The sequence below is a fragment of the Ammospiza caudacuta genome, chromosome 6 (assembly GCF_027887145.1).
Source record: "Ammospiza caudacuta isolate bAmmCau1 chromosome 6, bAmmCau1.pri, whole genome shotgun sequence".
Classification (NCBI taxonomy): domain Eukaryota; kingdom Metazoa; phylum Chordata; class Aves; order Passeriformes; family Passerellidae; genus Ammospiza; species Ammospiza caudacuta.
The window spans coordinates 18,310,876-18,334,249 of record NC_080598.1 but is presented as its reverse complement, the minus strand read 5'-3'; the positions used below and the strand labels follow the sequence as shown (position 1 = coordinate 18,334,249).

At 42.3% G+C, this 23,374-nt stretch overlaps 1 protein-coding gene across 1 annotated transcript in view; it reads right to left on the bottom strand.

Moving 5' to 3' along the window:
- Positions 1 to 20,602, bottom strand: part of OSBPL5 (oxysterol binding protein like 5) — a 172,816-nt gene extending 152,214 nt beyond the window's left edge. The window contains exon 1 of the mRNA XM_058806208.1: positions 20,451 to 20,602. Within this exon, the coding sequence (XP_058662191.1) occupies positions 20,451 to 20,465 (15 nt within the window). The 5' untranslated portion in view covers positions 20,466 to 20,602. The remainder of the gene's footprint in view (positions 1 to 20,450) is intronic.
- Between the last annotated feature and the right edge of the window lie 2,772 nt (positions 20,603 to 23,374).

The following is a 23,374-nucleotide window of genomic DNA, read 5'->3' as shown; positions in this document are numbered from 1 at the left end:
TGTTTCCTGGGCTTCGTTCAGGTGCTCTGCTGCAAGTGCCAGCAAGAGGGCCTCTTCCCCTCCAACAGCAATGGTAACTGCAGGGCTGGGGTGCCAGGAATAAAAGTGTTAGGCAGGAACAGGCTGGAAGCACCATCTAATGGTAAAGGTACCAGTTAGCCATACCTAAACAGACTGCTGGGGGACTAGCAGTCTGCCCACACTGGGCTTTGGAAAGTACTGGACCAGTAGGAAACGGGTGAAGTCCTCCAGTATCAGAGTGTGCTGTGAAAGCCCAGAAACTTTGGCCTTCCCTTGTTACTCCACAGCTTTGAAAGAGACAATGAGGCTGCTCTCCTAAACGAGCAGAGTTCCCTGGTTCTGGCAGGGAGCTCTGGTATATCCTGCACAGGCTCTGTGACTGCAGAGAGTGTCCCTTCATCACTAAGCTGAAGGAACCCAGAAATTTAAAACTTAATAGTCTCTGTCAACATCAATCTTTCCAGAAGATAGAACAACAACAACAACAAAAAGCTAAATAGAAGTTCTAAAATTCTAGAACTTCTGTTCTTTAACAGTATCTGTTAAAACAGCAAAACAACTTTAACAGACACTGTAGGCCTAGTGAGACTGCTAAGGAAAGATAGAAAGCATATGGAGATTCAACTTACTGGCATAAATTTAGGGACATCAGCATAGCTGCAGAAAACACCCTTATTGAGTGTTTAAAAATCAAAAAATACCGTTTTTTTAAATGAGATATGGAAAAAAGAGGAGGAGAGAGGATATGGTATCTCAAAAGAAATAGATACCTGCCTTATTTCCTAGGTATTTTTGTACTCAATTTTCCCCTTGCATAAATCAGTAGGAAAGTCATCTTCAGCAGCATATATAAGTACATAATTATCTTTAAGTAGATGCTTCATCCTGATTTAATCACATTGCTGCATTTGTGCCTAAATCAAAATGCTCTTAAGAATCTTAAAACTACAGTATAAAAGACATGTAAGAGGTCAAATTCAGATACTCCAGGGTAGAAGGTAAATTGCTACTGCCAATAAGCTGCTAGAACAAATGGTGTTATCTTTTACTAAGAAATTACACTGTGCTACACTAAGACAAAGAGAATTTGTCTTTTCACCCATTTCCTACTCTGTTTCCCATCAGCTAAAAATGACTCTGCAAGAGTCAGAGCAGTAAAATACTGTAAAAACTCTTAGGAAAAAAGCTAAAATGCAGCAAACCTCTTGTGTTACATTTAGAGATAATGAATTGCACAAATTGCTTCCACAAATAAATGAAGCAGCTAGTAATTGCCAGGCTGACCTGGTATTCTCAGACTGTTACTACTGTAACAGAGTGGATGTTGCATGCCTAAATAATAAATACTGCAATTCAGCAAAGTAGTTTCACTCTCATTTAAGTGAAGCTGAGATAAGACAACAACCCGTTATGGGGTGGGTTATGCCTTAACATTGCTCATTTCAGTAACACACCAAATTCTTTTACATCCTTTTTCAAGTTACAAGAGCTGGAGCGACATCTAAGAAATCCCCATTAAAAATAAAAGAGGAATATGATCTCACTAGTTTTATCTACTTTACAAAATAGCACACTGATTCATTCCAACATAATGGATATCAGACTTGATAATTAAGCAGTGTTTAAATTGCCCTATCAGACTATATTACAAAAAGAAGCACAGCTTGTTGCAAAAAGAGTTTCTAATGGGATACTTACAGAATCAGCAAGCCAGAAAATTCCTTGGCAGCCCAGTGCTGCATATCTTCACCTTGTTTTCCCAGTGCTATTCTTCAGTCAGCTTGTGATTTTCCAACACAGAAAATCCTCTTGGAATTTTCTACAGGGGAAAAAAAACCCTCAAACCCCAAAACCTTGCCTGTATTCAGGGTCTACCTCTTTTTGAAAAGCTAAATAAAAGTCTCCTTACCCTTGACATCATTCAGGAAAGAAGGAAGGAAGGCTAATGTGAGCACCTCAGGCCTATATTATATTACAAGCAATGCCAGCTTCACACATCTGGCTGCTGCCTCACTTGCTGAAGACTCACATTGACCACAGTCTCATTAAATCCCCTTGCATTTTCTCATCTTCTGAGTCAAACTGGGCTCTGGGAAGCACCTTCTTTTTTATTCTCTCTCTCTGCTACTGAACACCATGGAGCTGCTTGGTGCTTGGGTTAATCAGCCCAGCACAAACACACCTCCCAGAGCAGCAGGCCCCCATTTCCCACTGCTGCCTGCACCCTCCACGGGCACCCACAGCAGGGCCTGGGACTGAGGTGCAGGAATAGGGACATGGAATAAAAACAGCCTTGGGAGATGAAAAGAAGTGAGGAGATGCTGTGGATGGGGGGGAGCCACCTTGTGTGGACAGGGAGGATGCACACACCTTTGTGAGTTTGGGTGATGGGCATGAGTGGGTAATACTGGAAACGTAATTGTTAACAGTTTACAGAAAGAAGATGGTGATTGGTCCATGGCATTTGTCATTAAACCTTGATGAAACTCAGTGTGTGCATTTGGGTTATTGGCTACCATTAATAATGCATGACTAAACTACACCAAAACACCACTGAAATGGGAAAATTTCCCTTAGTTTTGTCCAATCCCTCATTTTAGGGAAGAAAAGTTATGATAGGTATGGCATTGCACTGGGACTTTAGAAGTACAGATGGAAAGCCTGCCTCTTTCCAGGAGCTTCACATACTAAAATCTTTGAAATAATCTCCGAATACTTAGATATTCAGGGCCTTGGACAGCCTTGTTCTCCCCTGCTACATGAAGTCTGCTTTAGCAATACTTGATCTCCAGCTAGCTGGAAAAAATCTACCTCAGGAGCATCAGTGCTTTGCACTGATTTATTCCATCTCACTTTCTTCCATAGAGCATGGGCCTATGGCTCAAGCTAATATGTTACAGTGCCAGTTGAAATAAATGGGGCACATGTGCAAACACTCAGGCACCTAATTTATCCACCTGTAAAAAATTAGTTTGGCACTTATTGTTCAGTACTGGCACATGTGGAGCTGTTAAAGCTGAAAGGTTTCAATAAAAGTTAGGGAAAACTGCCTGCTGCTGGCCTGTTTCCTCATCCCAAAAGGGGGGTAAAAAGAAGCAAAACCTTTTCTGGATCCTGTCTAGTCCAGTACAAAGATAAATAAAATAAAAAACAGCAGACAAGCCATCAGAGACACTCCAGAAATGCCTAGCACAAAGCCTGGACAGAGCTTTGCTCTCTCAGGCAGGTGCTGGATATAAAAGAGAACAATGCTTTGTGTTTGAGATGCTGCCTTCTACCTGCAAATTGTGTGCCTTTCTCATCTTTACTAGACATTTCTCTTGGGCATCAGCTCAGCATGGTCACCATCACAGCTTATGTTAAGCCACCTTCTTTACAGAGATTTTGGCTGCCTCCTGTTTGGAGATTCCCCAATCATTCCAGAAGATTGTGGGGGTGAGATTAAAAACCACAAGCAAACAAACAGGGAAGGTGCTACTTTTGTATATTAATTCTTCTGGCTTTTCTTCCAGGCACATCTTCTAGAGATGCCTTGTGCAGTGAAACACAGCCCTGCATAAGGAACCCACACCTGGAAGCATTCAGAGCCAAGACTCTTCTGGGAAGGCTTAAAGGGAGAATTTGGGAGATTTGTGCCAGCCTTAGAACTGAGATAAATGTCTCTCCAGAACACAGAGCCCTTTTCACCCTGAAAGAGCCTTTTAGAGAGGGAACATTTCTCCCTGTTGTCAGTCTGTTAAATGAGGTTGGCTGGTACAAGTAGAAACAAATGTAACTAAACCTTGAAATTGCAAAAGGAAAAGATAAATGAGACCCCAGGGCTACCAATGATACAATTAGATGGTTTGCACATGGGATTGTTAACAATAGATGTTTTTCCAGAATAAATCCTTATGCTTTCAAGACATATGTCTTTTCAATCATCAGCTCTTTTAAGAGGTTCACAATAAATGAGTGCAAAGCAAATTAATGGAGAACATGATTCCATTTCATTAACCGGTAAGCACTTTATACTCTCACAGAGAGATTTTTGTTCCTCCTCAGGCATCTAATTACAAGAATAAAAATAAATTTAAAGATTCTTCCCCTTGGACCCTACCTTTAGATATATTTTCAGAACTGTACCTCTAATTTCAGTCAGGATAATGTAGAAATTATAGTAGTGAGAAGGGGATGTGACTTTCCCTTCAGGCTTGAAGCATTTGATTTGCTTGTTAGAAACACCATCCATAAAACCTGCAGTCCTCACCCTCCAGAAAGAGTGGCAGAGAAAGCCAACAGATGAGTCAGGATGATATTTACTGTGCCCAAATTAGCACTGGGTGTGTGCACATCAGTGTGCTTCTTTGAGGGTTGGCTTCCTGTTTGTGGAAGCCATTCCAGGACAAAGCTTGAGCCTTTCTGAGTCATGTTGGTCATTTCAGCAGGATTACACCAGTACTGAGCTGTGTTTTAGCCAGAAGATGGTTGTCTTGCAGTACAACATATACCATCAAGACAGCTTTTCTGCCAGCCCAGCTGGAAAGCAGGACACACTGGAATCATTCTCCATCACTTCTCTGGCACTCAGGGTACCCTCTGCAGAGCAATCTTGCTAACTCTACATACTCTTAGATTTCAGCAAAGCATAAGGGGGTGCCCATGAAGAGCAGATGAATAAAAAAGAAAGACTAAAAAATATGTCCCTGGTTAGATAAAATTACTCAGGTCTACAGTTAACTTAATAATGTATGATAACAGAGGATGTGCTGGTCAAGAGGATTTGAGGTGTATTGTGATGAGACTTTTTCCCCCTCTTCCCTGAATTATTTGCAAAATCAACACAAATTTTCAAAGTGTTTTGCTGATTTTCAATTGGGTTTTTTTGTTAAATGAGAATCATTCACTTGTAGCCCTGACAAAATAACTACAGGAAATGGATTCTTTCTGCTGCTCTCCACAGCAAGTGTTTATATGCACAGAAATTAGCACATTTTTCAGAAAGGGAAATTATCCAAGAAAGTAAGGAAGTACAATATATTTTAAAAGACTGAATCTGCTTCAGTATTTTCAAAACAATATGCAAGAGCTGAGTTGTGTGACTCCTACTGGCACTAGGGAGAGTCACAACATTGCAGTAGAGGACTTTGAGATGAACATGTCTGAAATCTGATTTCACTAAACTTTAACCCAGCACTGCCCTACAAGAGCTTACAGCTTCCTGGGAGTACAGAGGAGAAAGCAAACAAACAAAACCAGTGAAGAGAAAAACTTCTGAATAGCAAAGGCAATGTGTAAGGGAAAGTTAAGTAGAAATGACAGTATTATTTGATTCATTGCCTAGAAAATTTGCAGTGATCAAGATGAGGCTTTTAAAGAATGGCTAATCTGTGTTGTTTTAAATTAAATTCACCTCTGGTATGAGCTGCAACTATATCTACACACATTTTGACAGACAGACTAAGTTGAACCCTTTTTATAAGCACCTAAGAATATGTGGTAAAGAATAAACACCTGGAGTGAACTACAAGTATCTATAGTTGTATAGTCAATAGAGTAAAAATCCAATTAATGCACTGCAACCTAAACCTTCACAGAGTAGTTAATCCTGTTTTAAAAGGGGCATCACTGGTGGCTACAATGATTTGCCCTCTGGGAATGCTCACTCTCAACTGACTATTGGAAGATTCCTACCAACCAGAAGTCAAACTAAAGTTAGATAAAGTTACTTACTTTGTCAGATAGTCTGGCAAAGTAAAATAACTTCTGTAGAGTTAAAAATTTGCCTGGAAGGCTTTTCTCAGATGGCATTTTAGAATTATTTTCATTAAAATGAAGATCATTTAATGATTGACTTCAGTGGGAGTACATTCCCATTAATGCCAAACATTTTGAGAATGTTGCGGTTTTTATATTCAAGTGTAAAATCACTGATCATTAAGGAAGTGCTATCAGAAAGACAGCTGAACTTCCTCCAGTGATTTAATTTGGTCTGCAACAAATCTCACTAAAAGAGACAGTTATGTCCTGGATATTAAGGCTTTCATGCAGAGGTCCACCAGATTTCACATCCCTACAAGAAGACCTTGTTTAACTGAAGGGATTTAAAGCAAGTACTCAAAAAGGGAGCATGCAGGTTTGAGTGCCTTTTTTTACCAGCAAGGCACTAGACAACACTGCCTGGCATGTTGCTGTACAGCCTGACAGCCAGCTGAGAAGGAGCTGGGTGTATGACCTGACTTTGTATTTAATTGGAAAATTATCCTTCTTATGCCAAATGCTTCTTCAACATCCTAAAAACAATCACATAAAGGAGGTAAAGTTGGTTTTTCCTGTAACACACTGGAAAAAAAAGATTATTTAATTCTTGCCCCACTGTTGACTTACAGATGCAGCAAAATTCAGTCTCTAAACAGTAATCTCAGAAGACACGAGGATTTCCCAAAGGGAGTCATGGTAGAGTTTTTCTCTCTTCCCCATCCTACCTGCTGCAGAGCCAGCCCTTCAATCCTGGGCAAGTACTGAGAGCAAAGAGTGAAAAAACCTCCTTGGCAGGATCCTCCCTTCTGTGAGTGGCCAATATCTCAGCTGCAATCTCAGAATTGCTGTGAATTGAGGCCAGCTGTCCTTGCTTCCCACCACAGACTCTGCACAGCACCATGGAGCACACACTGTCACACCAGGGTTGAGAGTATATTCCACCACAATGACTTTTTACTTTGTCAAGTAAACCATGACACTGACAAATATTGTCTAATAAAAACATTTCTAGTGTTAGGCCAAAGAAGAGGGTGCATGTTTAAATATCATGGCTAAGGGTATATATTGTTCTTCAAGGCAGAGGGAATACGAGGTGAAAAGAAGCTAAAAATCAAGCTGCAAAAATATTAGTGCTTCTAGGCATGTCCAGAAACAACTAAAGAAAGGATTGTGTTTTGTTTGATAGAAAAGAAAGGCTCAGCTGCCCAAATTAAAAATAACTGAACTCCATTTCTCCAAATTTATTTCACTACATTGCTGGCTTTATCTATACTGGGCTTAAATCCTGAAGTAATTGGAAATTAAGTAATTGAAAATTTAAGTAGAATAATTCCTGTTTCTAGCACTTGAGAGTTCAGTTTGGTGAGTTTACAAGAGTTTTTACAAAAAGCTTACAGTAGGCCTAAATTTGCATATTTGGACCTTTACTGGGACCAGTGTCTGAGCACAGAGTGGTGTGTTCCCTCTGTGGACACCCCAGGTAACCACAAGGCATAAAATGAGTGTGTGAGAACTGATGTTTGACATTCCTAGGCTAAGGGCCAACCTGGCAAGCACAGCACTTGCAAGGCCTAAGCAGAAAAGGTTTAAACTCTACCTAAGCAGCTGCAAGGGCTTTTGAAATCCAATCCTCCAGAAACCATAACCTATTTCTTCTCAGCTTCTGGCAGAGCACACACTCCTCTTGCTAATAAAGCAAAGCACCTCCAAGGAATTCATAGCCACTGGAAAAAAAGTCTAATATAAAGTAGCAATTTAATTTGCAGAGCTCTTGATAAAGGCCTTTTACTTTGGGATATGACATAAGGCTGTCACTTACAAGACAACACACTTACCTGTGAATAAGGTGTTTATAAAATTCCTTGACTACAAATTGCATAGCCAAGTCCATGAATAATTGTGCTCCTGACTGGGCATCTTGCCCTGTCTCAAAATTTGATGCCTTTGGCCCTCCTGCTCCTTTTGCAGGGTGTACTGGCACTGCAGGCATCCTTCCTTCCTGTGTCAGTCCCCTCCACAGTGGAGCCTGGTTCCAATCCCACATTTGCTGAGGCATGTGGAAAACAGCAGCTGCACACACCAAAAGGCCAAAAAACCCAGATCCAACTACTCCAGGCAGTCCTGGTGAGCTACCTCCTGGAAATAGCTAGTAACCTACACAAAGATACATCCTAGCAAAATACAGCCTATCATCTTTAAAAACAGCTCTGGCCGCTGACTGCCACACCTGGGAACAATGAGCAGGTGTATGGAAAAGAAGCAGGAGACCCAAATGGGCCTGAAACATGGTGAAATGCTTCATCAGGAAGATATTCCAGATTGCTCAGTGGATTTTGGATTCATATTCAAAGTCTGCTAATTTACATAAATCCTGATCTTTCTGCAATTCATTATCAACTCTGCTAATATTAGGATACTATTTTTTTTTCACATTGGGTCCTCAATTCTTTAGTAGTTCTGGACTCCAAAACTTCCCTTCAGCTTTCCATTCTTAATTTTGTAAGATTGTGGAAGACTTGGAAAAATACTAGTTGTTTTATGCCAGAATAAATGAAGGTCACTAGCTAGGAGGAATCAACTTGTTATCAAATCTATTTGTGTATCAAAAGAAGGATCCAGACATAAGAGTACACATATTTCAAGAGAACATTATTAGTATACTTCAAATATTTATTAGAACTCTATAAATTATGTATAGAGTTGTTTGTGAGGCCACATAACATCATTGCTCATAGTCTGGCTTTTTGTTTGGAACAAGGCAGAAAATGTCACTGAACTCATGTATATGTATTTTATATTTTAAAAACCCCATACATCATCTTTATTTAGCTATTGTTAGAGGTGAAGGGTCCCCCCACAAGCACTGATAAGTTGTTTCAGTGATTGATTAGCCTCTTTCATGTAAAGATTATGTTTATCTGCTTATCCTCCACCCCCAGTGCTGACTCTCAGGCAGCAGAGCTTCGGATGTGCTGTTGTCTCTGATAAGAGAACCCTCAGCAGGATGCACAGCTGGGCAGGGATGGGTGAGGTAAATCAAGCACTACCAGCAGCACAGCCTCCACATACTGCTCCCCTCCTGACCGTGTTGTTCTTGTAAGGCAAGCTAGCTGGCCTACATTTGGGGATGATCTGAGGCAGTTATACTGCTCCAGGTATGCAGAAACAGCCAAGAAAGCAATTTGAGTGCTCCTACACAGCATCCTCTCACAGCAACCTACACTGCCAATATCCACAGGCTGCAATCAGGTGGCATGGGAAAGTCAGTCCTCCCAGTACATTGGCAGGAGGCAAGACAGACAACTCCCAGACTGCAGTTTTTGGTCAGAATAATCCAGAAACCAGCTGCATCTGACTTCTTTCCCCAGGTACAGCTCAGCTGGTTCAAATGCCTGAGGAGATCTGCCCCCTCTTCTTACACCATAGCATAGAGCAGTGGCTGTGTAGAAACACCTCATTTTCTTCCTGCACCCACCTCCCACTGAGGCAGACAGCCCTGGCTCAGCAAGCACCTTCTGCTCCGTGCTGCCTCTGACCCACATCTCATCTGCTCCAGTGCTTTTGCTGCATCCTTCCAGGTCACTGCCCTGCCTCTAAAAGCACATTCCCTCCACCTTCAAAACCTTGACAGAGTCTGAGTTAAAACAGCCACTGTCAGCATTGGCTGCTGGCAGCCTGACCCTCAGCTGACAGCAAAGCAGACAGTGCTAAAGCCTTCCTTTCTCCTCCCAGCTCCTGCTCTATGTATGTATTTGCAGGAATCATAAAAGCTCAGGCACCTTCCCCATCACCATTCAAGACATTACAGCAGCCACAGGAAAAAGCCTTTTCCTTTCTGAGGAAACTGTTCCCTCAACATCCCTGCTTGTCCTCACTGCTGCCCAAATAGATTTCTGTAACAAAAGCCAATCAACATCAGGTAGCTCCTAGAGAAGTCAAAGAAGACATGATTTGGTTAGGTCACAGTCTGATTGCAGCTCTGAATCTGCCTAGATCCATTAGAAGTCCTGATGAAATCTTGTTTGCATCTATTTAGTAGATTATAGAAAGAAATGTGTTTCCAGCCAAGCAATTTTAGAGGACTATTTCTCTGCAGACCCTTTCAAGGGAAGAACCCTCTGACATCACTTTGCTCAGGAGGGTCTGGACATACACTGCATCCTTTTGTGTTGCACCTGACTGATCCTTGTGCATGTAAAACCAGACATCCTCTCTTCAGAGGGGTGTCATTTTCTTCTCTTTCCCAGAGATTCTGGGGATGTGATCCAGCTGATATACACAGTCAGCGTATGGGACTCTCCCTGGAAATACAATAACATATCTCCAGTCATTTCAGCTCTGGCAGCTCAGATAAATCTTACTCTGCATCCAGCCATGGCCAGGACAGAAATGCCTTTTTCAGAGGAAGCCGATGATCTTTGCAAAACACATCCTCCTGCATCATGAGGGACAGGGGATGAACAAATCTCCTGTTCATCACACTGGCAGAACAAGGAGCATCAAAGTAGAAAGCTGCACATATCCTGGCAGTGATTTTTTGATGGGTGAACTCGGGGCCAAGCTGGGCAGGTTTGCCTCAGCCTTGCACTGCAGTCTGGGCAGCCTGTCATACCTCCAGACTTGTGATATATTCCCAGCACTGGCTCTTGATCAAACTTTTCTGTCATTTCCCTGGGCCAGTACTCTAACAACTGACAAGAAATTCTTCCTTTACCACATGGAAATGACTGCTAACATACGTAGAGTTAGCCTTGCATATTTGTTAGTTATGGTTAAGGAAATGAGGCAAAAAATGAGGGGTTTTATGTCCACTGTCAAATCAAATATGTCTTTGGTTTCTTTTAGGGAGGTAAAGGACAAGACATATTTATTGCTACATTGCTTCCCTTATGAAACCCTATTTTATTCTTCTGTAACTTTGTGAAAGAAAATGGGTTAAAGTTCCAAGTGGCCCAATTCTCTTCTGCAGAAAAGTGGTAACTAACTTCCCTGTGAGCACCACGTTTTTATTTACAGTTGAAGCTGAAATGGCATTCGTCCTTGCAAGTGACCAAGACATGTCACTGATACCTTCCACAGGGCTGGATGCCCACCAGGTGGTGAACTCAACTGGCTTTGGCTGCACCCACCAAATGTGGGTGCAAATGGTGCCATGTGAAAGTCCTGCACCTCTGTCTGAGATAGCTTTTTTCCCAAAGCTTTAGATACTTCTCTTATTTTGAGAACAAAGACAGCTTGCCTCAGCAGAGCTAACAGGTCAGGACGACCTAAAGGATGCCCTTAAAGGTTTCTTTGCTTTTAAGTGAAGTGGCCCTGCAAATGGCTTACTAAAGTGACATCAATTTAGCAGAGGTTTTTTGAAGTAGAATTTTGTATTTCAGTTTCCCATGTGGGGTTATGCATTTATGGTTTGTGCTCAAGGAGGAGGAGGCAGTTAAAAGAAAAAAAAGTGAACTGAATATTCATGAGCAGGATAAAGTAATATACTTCTCTAGAAGCAACAAAACAAAAAAAATTTAATGGGATTTGACTTAATCTCATATAGTCTCAATAATCTACTATAGAGTGATACTTTCTTTAAAAAATGCAAGATATTTCACTTTTTAAAACCCCATTTCTTAATTTTTCCTGAATTTGTTTTACTCTTTCTGGTAGCCAAATAAATTGATTTCAATAAAGCACTAATATATTAAATCTCAGTAATAAAGATTGGCAGAAAATTAGTTTAATTTTTTAGGAGTTTGAGTTTTTTAAAAAGGCTTTTCTTCCCTGAGAAATTTGGCAACCTAACTTTGAGCAGAGGGACTACAATACTACAAACAGATTATGTTTGTTTTTCTGGCCCCACTGATGATGTCTCCACAAATTTGCATCTTTGAAAGCAAATTGAAGATCCACAAAAGGGACCACACTCCTTTCCTAGTTAACTACCACAGCCACATCTGCATCCCCTTCTCTCTACACACTGCAGGCAAGGTGTCTTTCCAGGAGAGGTGATCAAGTCTAGAAAGACTCTGTGCATTGATGCAGCACCTCCTTAGCTCCCCACAGACCACCTAACAGGTCTTGTGTTTCACACATCCCTCCTCCCGTGTATCCTCTTACTCCCTTCTATATCCACCAACCACCAGAGACACTGGAGGATCATGAACTTGGTGATTCCAAGCACAGTCATGCCAACCACCCCATGCATGCCACATGCCACAGCCTTCCTCTCAAACTTGTCATAACCTGTTTGCCTTTGAGAGCTGTCCCCCTCTGCTGAGTTTTGCTGAAATGTTAGTGCTTCTTGGACAACAGAATCACAGGATGGCTGGGGACAGAAGGGACCTCTGGAGGTCATCCAAGCCCCAGTCATACCCTGCTGTGGTTCTATAGCCATGGACAAAGGAAGCTCTGCACCAGCCACCTTCTTCTGTGTGCACCTTAACATAAGTTTTCTGATTCAGGAACCCATTGGCTGGTTTGTGCTGTCTTTTCAGGAAACCTTTCAGGGCTATTCCTTTTGCATAAGGATTGCATAAGCTTCAACTTCCTAGGAAACTGAGCTAAAAAAATTAAAGCATAATGAGTGTCACAGCCAAGATTAGAGCCTGCAGGCAGGGATGTGTAAACCAAATGTGAGCTGTGAAGGAAGCAACAGTGTAACTGAACCAAACTAGCTCCTTGTGAGCTCTTGAGAACCTTTCCCAGATTTTAGACTTCTGATGGACTCTCTAAGATTCACGAAGGAGCAAATCTTAGGTTTAGTATCAGAAAAAACAAAGCCTGGGCACAGAAGAACTGAAGGACTTGCTTTGATTTACAGACACTGTCACATCCTATGATAATTAATTTCATTAACAGGCCTGATATCAGTCTCTCATTACTAAAGGAAAGTGTCAGAAACAGCAGAAATTGCTCTCATTGCATATCTGCTCCACCTAGACCAATACATACTCTGCTCTCATGCTGGCAGGACTGCCAGTGTCAGGAGGGCAGCTGCATCCCTTGCCATGCTGGCAAAAGGAGCCTCCTTACAGACCAGCAAAGGCAATGTATTGTGAAGCTGTGTGTGAGGAGCTGTGCTTTTAAGGATAAGGAAAACTCTGCCCAGCAGCCAGCTGACCTACATTTACAGTTGAAGATGTAAAGCTGACCCACAGGGACTTCTGTCTAACCTACAAACACAGAAGAAGGGCTACTCAAGCAGACTGTGCCTTTTAAAACTATAAACTGAGCAGGAGGAGCAGCATGGGGACAGGCTTTTCCTGCTCCCACATGTAAGAAGCAGCCCAGTTCAATATACCATGATAAGCCACTGCCAGCAGGGGAGCCCATCCCAGGATAACTCCTACCACCTCAATATGCCTTGCTGCAGGGAGAAAAGCCCAGTTTTGCTATGTGGAGACAAGCAGAGTGAGCACAGAGATGGCAGCCTGGCTAAGCTGGGAAAACCAGGCCCTGGGGTCTCATTTCAGGGAGTAAAGCTGCAGCAAAGCCAGTGCTGCTGTGCTGTCTCTGCTGCCAGGCTCATGGCATCAAAGCTCACACAAGGAGCAACACTGAGCCACAGCTCACCACGTGAGCAAGGGCAACCTTCAAAAGGGGACAAACAGTGCATTGTAGGGTTGCTAGGCCATAAAGAGAGAAGAGGAAGAGAGAGAGGCACCTTTCCCAGGCACAGTGGTGATAGTTGCATCAGCAGAAGAGAATCACACACCCTTGGGATTTTTAACCCCCATCAAACAAAGTAGCTCTGTTGAGATCAGCACAGTGCTGCTCCACAGTGTATGAGGATCTTCACATTGGTATGAATCAGCCTTTAGAAAAAACAGGCTCCCACTTAATTTGCTGAGTCCTTCCCCCAAAACACTGATTTTTCTTGAACAGAGCATTCCCTGTCCCACTGTGGAGCTGCAAGGTCACATGACAAGGAAAGAGTATATCAGCTCTTTTTCCACTGCTACAGTGATAAAGGAAAGACATAAATGAAAAACTGGTTGTTATCACAAGGCAAAATTGCATATCCTAAGCCCACCTTAAGACAGGCTGAAAGTGTTAATTAAGCTACCTTACCTATAGTTAAATTACATCACACTGTGTCATCCCTGAATGGCAGTTCTCTACATTGGAATTTTATGAGATAAAACCAGAGCAAGGAATAGCTCTGCTGAGCTCTGTAAATGTAAGTAAATAACCACAGAAGGAAACAATTAATAAAGCCTGTGTAGAGAGACATCTCCCAGATTACTCAGTATTAATGTCCTTTCAGTTTCATTTTGAAATCTAACCACCTTTTATCAAAACTTCACAAAGACCTTTCCTGGGACCATGCAAATGGCTGGTGCAGATGCAATAACCTGGGAGCCAGTGCAGCTGAACTGCAGCCTGGAGCAGGGACTGACTGCTGAGACACAGCCACGTGTCTTGCTTGCGACTCAGAGCTTGTGTTGGTGCAAGTTGCTGCAGTGGGTGTCTATATTTATCACACACTTGACTGGGTCATGTTTTTTACCTTGGTTCTCAGTAGAAGTCACCTGCATATAGGAGATTCATGGCATTTCTGTGACACCCTGATGGAAAGTGTGATGCTCATATATTGGAGCCAACATGGGACATCAACTTGAACACAAACCTTTCCTGTTTTCATGCATCATACCTTTGTCCTTCCACCCAGCCACAGCCTTGTAATATAAAAGGGGGTTAAGAAGTTAAGCAAATACTTCTTCTCTTTTTTTTATATTAAACTCTGGTGTCCACCATATTAAATAAGGTCAAGAGGAATGAGATTCGGTTTGCAGAACAAAGAGGAACATTTAATATAAAAATTTAATCTGCTGTGAAAAAACTCCTATTTCCTGTAACATGGATTCTGGAAAATAATTCAAGTCACAGAATCATGCTATCATAGAATATCCTGAGTAGGAAGATATCCATAAAGACTACTGAATCCAACTCCTGGCCCTGCACAGGGCAAGTGTTCACTATTCCTTTGCTGAGACAAGTGCATTTTCCTACCATGCTTTTTTCCAAGCACAATCTTTTCTATTAGAGAGGTTGAGGTAATTACCCATGACTGACCCTGACAGATCTTATCAGTTCAGCAAGTCAATTCCATATTTTCTCCTCACAGATTTCAGCAAGTTCATGATCAGCAATGCTTTTTGCCAAAGTTAGGCCCTTTTTACTTGTAGGAAATAGACATTTCAATTCATTCAAGGAAGATGGACTAGAAAAATTTTCACAAGTGATTACAGGATTCAACATCATAAGTACCTAAAACATTTCTAAAAGCTAGAAGGTCAGAGGCTTTAAAGCTGCTTTTGACAACTTTTAAATATTTTACCCTAATCTTGAGCCACAGCAATTTACAAAAACCTGAGGAGGTGACAGACAGATCATTCCACAGTAAGGAACAGCCTGTCAGACATCATTTTTGTTAGTGACCATCTCCTCTAAGAACAGAAGCATTGACCAGCATATATTCCAGTGGCAAATTACATATTCACTAAAACCTATACAGTCATCTGGATTTATGAAACATTGCAGAACTCTCTCAAGGGAAACCAAAATAAGAAGTATATAATCCTTCTGTAGTCTAGCCTGAAAATTACATGCCTGTAACACCACACAGAGCGTTTTCCTCAAAAAATTCTTCCTAAGAAGCCAGATGAAAAGAGAAGCCAGGTATGCTGGGGGAACATTTTCTACATTAGCACTAAAACAGCAAATTAAATTATTATATAACTTTAAAGTCATCCCATCCTGCCCCCACCCCCTTTGGTTACCTATGTGGGGACCAATTTGTTCAACTTTGTGCCTTGTACTAGCTCTCCATTGTGAGAGCCTATTTTAGCCTAGATTCCCACAAATTGCCACGTTTTAATGGTTTCTTGACCAAAGGAGCAATGCCCATCTGGACACACTCAACCAGCCACGTTTCATCAAACACATGACATGATGGTACAGAAATGCACCGTCTGCTTTAGGGTTTAAGCTTTCATATTGTGTCCATCTTTTGCAAAAGATTAAGGGGAGACAAATCTTTGTGTCCCCTTATACTCTTATATGGGGTCATGGGTGAGTCTGTGCAGTTTTGCCATTTGCTGCTGCCAAAGGAGAAGCTGAAACTACTCTGGGGGTGCTGACAGTGTCGCAGTTACAAGTGGCCGCAGGTTGCTGTCTTACTGATGAAAGTTTTCCAAGGAGTCCAGCAGGCTTTCCCTTCCCCTGCTTCCATCCTGCATCTCCTTATCCCTGGGAGGTTCACATGAACACTGTGAGGGAGGAAACCTCTTGTGTCTGGGGAGGTAGAAGTGTACATCCACACATGCTTTGTAAACACTTCAGTTTACATTAAAGGCACGAGCTGGGTATAATCATTATCATTTTGTGATAGGAACACCCAGAAAGGTCCCAGCCACTGTCTGCCCACTAAGATCAAAGTGGCTGCAACAGCTACACCATGAAGGGAGGACATGAGCTGCTCTGGAGAGGTCCTGTCACCCATCCATCTGTTACAGCTGTGGGTGTAGAAAACATGGTGTTGCCTAGCTCCTGTTTTCTCCCAGACTGCAGTGCTCTGCAGAAAATAATGAGCAAACTTCAGCAAGCTTTGCTTTCCAAGATGGTATTTCCATGGAGATATTCCTGAATGTCTCCAGCTGGTGTCCTGGCTATGGATTTAGAAGCTTCTAAAAGGTATGATAAATAATGTGATTAAAAGGAAATAGGTTGTCTTTATTACAAGGGATGTGTGCATCAGGCTGGTGGGTTTTTTGGTCATACAGATTTCTCACAAACAAAGAAATTCTAACTTTGCTTTGCGTTGCTTTCTAAATTTCTTCTCTGGTTAGTTTTTCTCTATCCCTGCATGCCAGGCACCCTGGAATCTGGATTGTGCACCATGGAAAAGCCATCCTCACATAGTCTGTGAAAGAATGGAATTTGCTAGTGGAGAAAGAGCTTTCCTGGCTATTTCCAGTGTGATTTGGAGCATGAGGAGGTTGCTGGCTCTGCTGCTGGGTGCAGCATGCTCCAAGCCTTCAGACTGGAAAACTCTGAGCTACCTAGGGTACCTTCTCCTGGTACTGTCCATTCCCTTACTCAAGACAATATTTTGCTCAGAAAGCTGAGATCAATTGTTAGGTTCTGTATTCCTTGAGAATAAATGCCTTACTGTTGCAGAAGCTGCAGAGCATGTGATCAAAGGATGCCATATGGGCCATTTATTAACAATGAAAAATGAATGCACCATTTGTCAGGCTGTAATTGAAACGGAAGAACAATTCCAGTTTTCACTCCCACTGTTGATCTGGCTATCTGTATCATAGAGCATAAACAGTTTCTTGCCTTATTACTTCTAGCATGAATCCACAGCACATGGATACTGAGAGTAAATATTTCATGTTATGACTCAATAACATGCTGGTATATATGTAAGCATATTGCCTACCAGCTTCCTACTTACATACATGTTAATGGGATTATGTTTATATACATATACAGAAATACAAATTCACATCCAAGCTAACCAACCAACCCAACAAAGATAAAAATAAAATCGCTGCAGACAGTTTACATGTCATTCTGCATTTCAAGTGTTTTAAAATACTATTGCAATTTGCAAGGCCACATTCTAAATGAACATGCTGTAAGAGCATTGCATAGAAGCCATTTTAAACTGTCAAAATACAAATCAATGTATTTCCACTCCCTTAACTCAGGTCTTAAGCTAAAAACAAAACATTCCCAGACAAATGCTTTCTTAAGTCAAAGAATTATAGTTTTCTCTTGGTTTCATTTCTGCAGAATTGCCAAGTACAATCATTAACATAGATCACAAGCTTTATATTTTTAGTCACCTCCTTTTTCTACTTTTCTCCATTTTCTCCCCTCAAAATAAAATGTCTAGAACTGCCCCTATCTTTTATCCACTTCAACAAAACTGAGAAACTTGCAACATTTACAAGGCTGAGGGAGGCAATTGGGGTGCAAAGCACCACACCAGACTGAAAGCAGAACAGGAAAATATCTGCTGTTCTGTTTTGAGGGTGGCTTCATTCATGGCCTTCCCACTGCTACAAGCTGAGGGCCAGGCCAGGAAAGGGCAACTCATCCCATGTGACTGATCCTCATCCCCTGCCCTGCCACAGGGCCCTGAGCCACCCTTGCTTCCCTGGGACTGCTCAGAGGCCACCAACACAGCTCAGGCACAAGGAGCATTCCTTGGGTATCCATTCCATGGTGCCCAAAGTAAGGCCACATCTACTTTTGGCTTGACTGACAGAAATCACCAACATTTTGCCTGTTGTGCATGTAGAGTGATGGCAAAGGCTCAAAAATACCTAAGGAGCCTTTATTCAGCTCTTTCAGGATTACTATTATCCTGGAACACACCAGCAGCACATCAGTAGCAGGGTTTCAAAAAGCCCTTGAATAATTAAGAGAATCACTCATTCCCCTCCAAATAAATTGCATCCTACTTAGTGGCAAAGCTCCATTTCTGCCAGGGGTTACCTTCCATGTGTCTCAATTAAATCTTAAACCAACAAAATTCACATCTTCACTCATTTTTCCTCCCCTTTTTTTTGCCTTTTCAGTATTACAACTATAACAGCCACAGACTGCAACTTCACAGATATGTGTTTGACATTAATACAAAAAACTTCTCCAGGAGGACAAACAGGCACTGATTTGGTATGTCAATACTATGTTTTTCACATTTGTTAAACTTAAATCTTAACCTGAGATAAGCTCTAATTCAGATTCCACAAGAAAATCCCAGGAAATCACAAACATATCTATAAAACTAGGTATAAAACAGCCTCATCTTCCATATAATGACAGAGCCTGTGATTTCTGGAAGGGATGTTTGGAATCCAGTGAGTATGAATGTCAGCTTCCCGTGGCTACCTTGGAAGCCTCAGTCAGCAAGAACAGGAACAGGAATGGTGCAGAAACAGAGGAACAAGCAAAAACATAGTTTAGACTATTTGCAGGGCCAAATAAATGTTTACAAGACATTTAGAACCAAAGTTTGTCAATGCTGCCAGGCACAATTGCACAAAAGTCATACTAAACCATATTTGCTTCATCATTTCTCATTAATACAAGGTCCTAATTCACTCTCATAACCACAGGTGGTAACAGGGCCAGACTTCATGGCTGCCATTCCACTTGTCATGGGAGCCAGTTCAGAAGTTATTTACTACTGAGCTGAAACAGAGATGGAATTCCACCAAATGAGGCCTCCCCTCTACCCCACTTGGTGGGGTAGACTCCTCCTTACAATTACAGCTGCAAATCAATGTTCATGTCTCTCCTGCACATACAAACTTGGCCCTCCCACTCTGTCCTCTTCCCAGAGTACTCAAAGCATAACTTCCACACAGCTTGGAAAGGCAGCTGTGGTGCAGGTGATTCCAAGAGGCTATAGCCAGCCCCAGGCCATCCATTTCTGCTCCCTAAGGAACCCATTGCATCCCAGTATGGTACTGCAAAGCTATTCCAGCCAAGGCAAATCATGAAGCTGCTCAGTTTTCTCCTTGGCCCTCAGGAAGAAGAATGAAGAAAAGTATCATTGCCATCAACAGTTGTGCTATTCACAGCCCATGAGTACGGGAAGTTATAGCTGGGGAAGTCTTTGGGGACTGTGTATAGCTTTAGCCAGCTTTAATTTAATATTTTGACTCAGCTCTGAGGAAACTACATTGTTCCTGCACTATGTTCAGGAGGGATCTGTTTGCAGAAAACACTGACACCCCACTTCCTGCACCACCTCTCCTAAAAACCCCCTACGAATTATTAAAGAGAGGTATTTTGAACAAGTACAGTGATAAAATGTTGCTTCCCAAAGCTATCAAAAATAGACATCTTCAAACTCTGCTCCAAGTATCAGGGGCACTGCAGGCTGTTAGAGTGAAACTCAGGTTATTTAGTATCATTTTTGAAGCAGCAGGCATGATGCACTCTCAGGATTAACTGCGATCCTTGTATAATATAGGACTACTGCAGTCTAAAAAGCTGCATTCCTTCATTCTGTTCCAGTGCTGCTGATCAACCATCAGTTCCTTAGGTAGCAATATTTCTGGGGGCTCTTCAGAAATGTTTATCTGTAGAGCTGTTTGCAACTGATGTAGGTGCAATGCAGTATCCTGCCACTTTGAGCACCACACACTTTGGGGGCTACATTAAAAACATTCCCTTCCTTTGCTCTGCCCTATTTTTGCTCTGTGGCAGAGCACAACTTGCAAAACGATCCACAGCATCAAACTTAACAGAAGTTACCCTTAAAAAAGAAAGGGCAAGATTAATCAGCAATTTTTAGAAGACTTGAGCAAATATTAGCAAGCAGCTCTGGTATTTTGAGTTTCCACTAGCAAAATTACAAAACCAAAGAAAACATTTTAATATCAACATCTTGCAGCTGCATTTTGCTCTCTCGTGGCTAAAAGCTTAAATCAATGTGTTGCAGCACAGGAAATAACCAGAGTAGGACACAAACACAGTGTTTTAACTCAGATCATTGCAACAGTTAATCGAGCATTTTGTGACAGCAAGCCATTTACCAAGTACATTTCCACATAATTAAGCAGCAAACGAGACACAGTCCACAGCAGCCTCACATTTAATTGTGTCAGCAAGCAGATCATGAAGCACCCTACGCATACAGACGTGGCTATATGGACCTGGCTTTCTATACTCACCGTGCAGCAAGGCATGGGTGTTACGCTGGTCTCCCAACAATCGCTTCAGAGCCCCAGGCAGAGCAACCTTCCTCTCACTCTCATCTCGGGCAAGTCAGTGTTTCTGGAAGGTGGCCAGGCAAGATCAGATTCATCAGCCAATAAAATTGTCTAAAGCTGCCGTTCCACAGGAGACCGTTCCTCCGGCTGCAGCCTCAGGAGCAGCCAATAAAGGAGAAAATCAGCATCAGAGTGCAGGCGAGCATTTTGCCCCACACTGAGGGTCTGCTTGCCAAAACTCCAGCTTTCCCCTGCCTGTGCTGCTGCACACAGTTATCCTGCATGAAAAACAACTTGCACTTGTCTTGCCTGGCTAAAATAGGTGCACAGCTATTCTGAACGCTGACAAGGGTAAAGGAATCAGTCAGGCAGGAGCCTCATGAGCCGGGAAGCAATAGAGTGACATTTGGAGTCATGGATTCGTGCTGCTAGAGGGGTACCACAGCAGACCCAGCTTTTTGTGGGCACTGGGAATTACTGCTCACACAATGTTGCTTCAGTTGAAGACAGACAGTTCATGGGGGGCAATGTGGAGACTCTGAAAACCTTACCCCTACTTTATCTCCCAGAGCTGGACCTGCTGCAGTGGCTGCGGGAAGCCATCCTGTCCTCAGCCCCATGTGTTTGTCCTGGACTTAATTGCCATTCTTAGGAGCCCTTGATTTCACCCTGCCAGTCCTACAGCAGCAGGAAAATATCCCAGTGTACAACAATACTTCACACAGCAGCTGCCTGACATCCCAGGATCCTTAGGGCTTGCCTTTCCTTGGAAAAACCAAAAAAGCCAGTAAAAAAAAAAAAAATCAGTCTTACTATGTGTTACCTAACCAACAGTAAATCCTAAAGGTGACAAGGCATTTGTGACAGTTATGCATGAAAGCAAGTCAAGAAAGACCTTTGGAGGTATTTACTTGTAAATTAACAATCTGAATAAGATCAGGCCTCTGTATTATCAGTCTGAACACACAGAGTTTGACAGCAGATAACACATTTTTGCCTCAAAATCTTAGTAGAGAAAAAGCACAGGTGGTCTCTGCACAGTATTTTACTGCCTTGCTGGTAGTTACCTCCCCTAACCTCTCTGACGTTAAAACTATTTGGATTTGTTTCCTCAGAAATCTTGCACCAAGGTGGTTTATCTGCAAAGCTGAGTTGCCACCCAATCTGACAGCAGCCCTGTGAAATCCCATTCTCAGCAACAGTTTTTTCAGTTTCCCAACACAAATGAAAAGCAAATACCATCCAGACTTCACCAGTAATGTTACATACCCTCACCTAAGTGTATTGGAGGACAAAATTGTCTGTAGTGCAGACAGCCCATTGGAAGGCTAAGGCTTTGCAAAAAGCTACATTGCACCTTGAAATGGGAAGGGATTCTTAATGAAAAAGCAAATGATAAGGAAAGAAAAGATTAGAATATGAAGATTGGAAATTAGAATAAATTAGATATTAGACATAGGGTCAGCAAGACTGTCATTAACAATAACTGGTTTTCATTTTCATGTGCCATTGCCTTTAAACTCCTGGTTTATATGGATGTAGTTTTACATATTTATAAGAGACCTCTGCTCTCTTTCTAAATATTTATGTGAAACCTCTCCTTTCATGCTGGTACTACAGCTATTTGAAGGACAAGCCAAAGATGCATCCCCCAGAGCTCTGGACTCTTTATTACACTAGAGGAGCTGGAAAAGAGGCTCCTCAGAATCCACACTATGATAAAATCAAGCAGCACAGAAGCACAGCCTGAAATTCAGCAGCCTGGACTTTGCACTCTGATCTTGAAAAGTGAAGAGGGTCCCAGGGAGAGTTGGCTGGGTAACCACAATCACATCAATATGGCTACACTTTGCTACTACATTGCTACTTTATTTAGCAATCTTGTCATATTTATGCTTCTGTACACTTGTCTCACACCACTGCTGCCTAATGCTCATTGGTTTAGACGCTGTAATGACATGTCCATGTTACTTGCTGGTTGGCTGTCGTGCTATCAGGGGTTTTAGCTGAGGTGTGCTAAATTAGCAGTTCTCATACCATGTTTGGCATCTGGCTTTGTCTTTGCACAGTGCTTATTCCTCTTTGTTGTATCCATTCAAGGACAGTATATAGTCTATCTTGTTCTGAGGACAGAACATTGTCTTCAAAGTAACTCTGTAATCTGCAGGCCAGGGTTACCCAATTCTTGTAAGAGTACAGCATGCCCTTGTTTTGCCAAGAATTCTTCTACAGAAAAGTTGCATGTGCAAGCATTCATGTTCTGGATTTTCCTTTGATGTAAATTGGAATTGACCCACATCAATTCACACAGGCTTTTCTTCCAGCTGGGGCTCTTCTGCTATCTCTGTAAAACACAGGGCTCCATTTGGAGCCATGGTGTGCCGCCATATTGTCCATTCAAGGGCAGCACTGGGCAGGGAGCACACACCAACCTGAAGGCAAGTACATGCTGAGGGCTCCCTCAAACAGGGCCTTGGGTCTTGGAAAGAGGCTTGTCAAGCAGTCAGAAAACAGTGCCTTGGCTGCAGAGAGGCAGCCAAGCTGGACATACACTTCCTCAGAGCAGCTGGCTTAAGGTAACCATGGGACACTTGACAGCAGGTGAGGAGCCTCCTTACCTCTGGGAGCAGGAGAGCTCAAAGCCAGCAGCAGGCCAGGACCCACACCAGTGACGCACAAAAGAGGGGGATGCCAAGCAGGTTCCCAGACCAGTCTGCCTCCAGGAACTTCTTCATTTTCACACAGCTGAAAAAAAAAACATTCAGCCAGGCAGCTGTGCTGGTGTCCCATCCCAATGGCAAGCATTGGGTTGATTTAGGCTGGAAATTGTGCACATTGTGCTAAAAACCTGGTGAACACATACATTTTCTTCTCCTCTGTGTTTG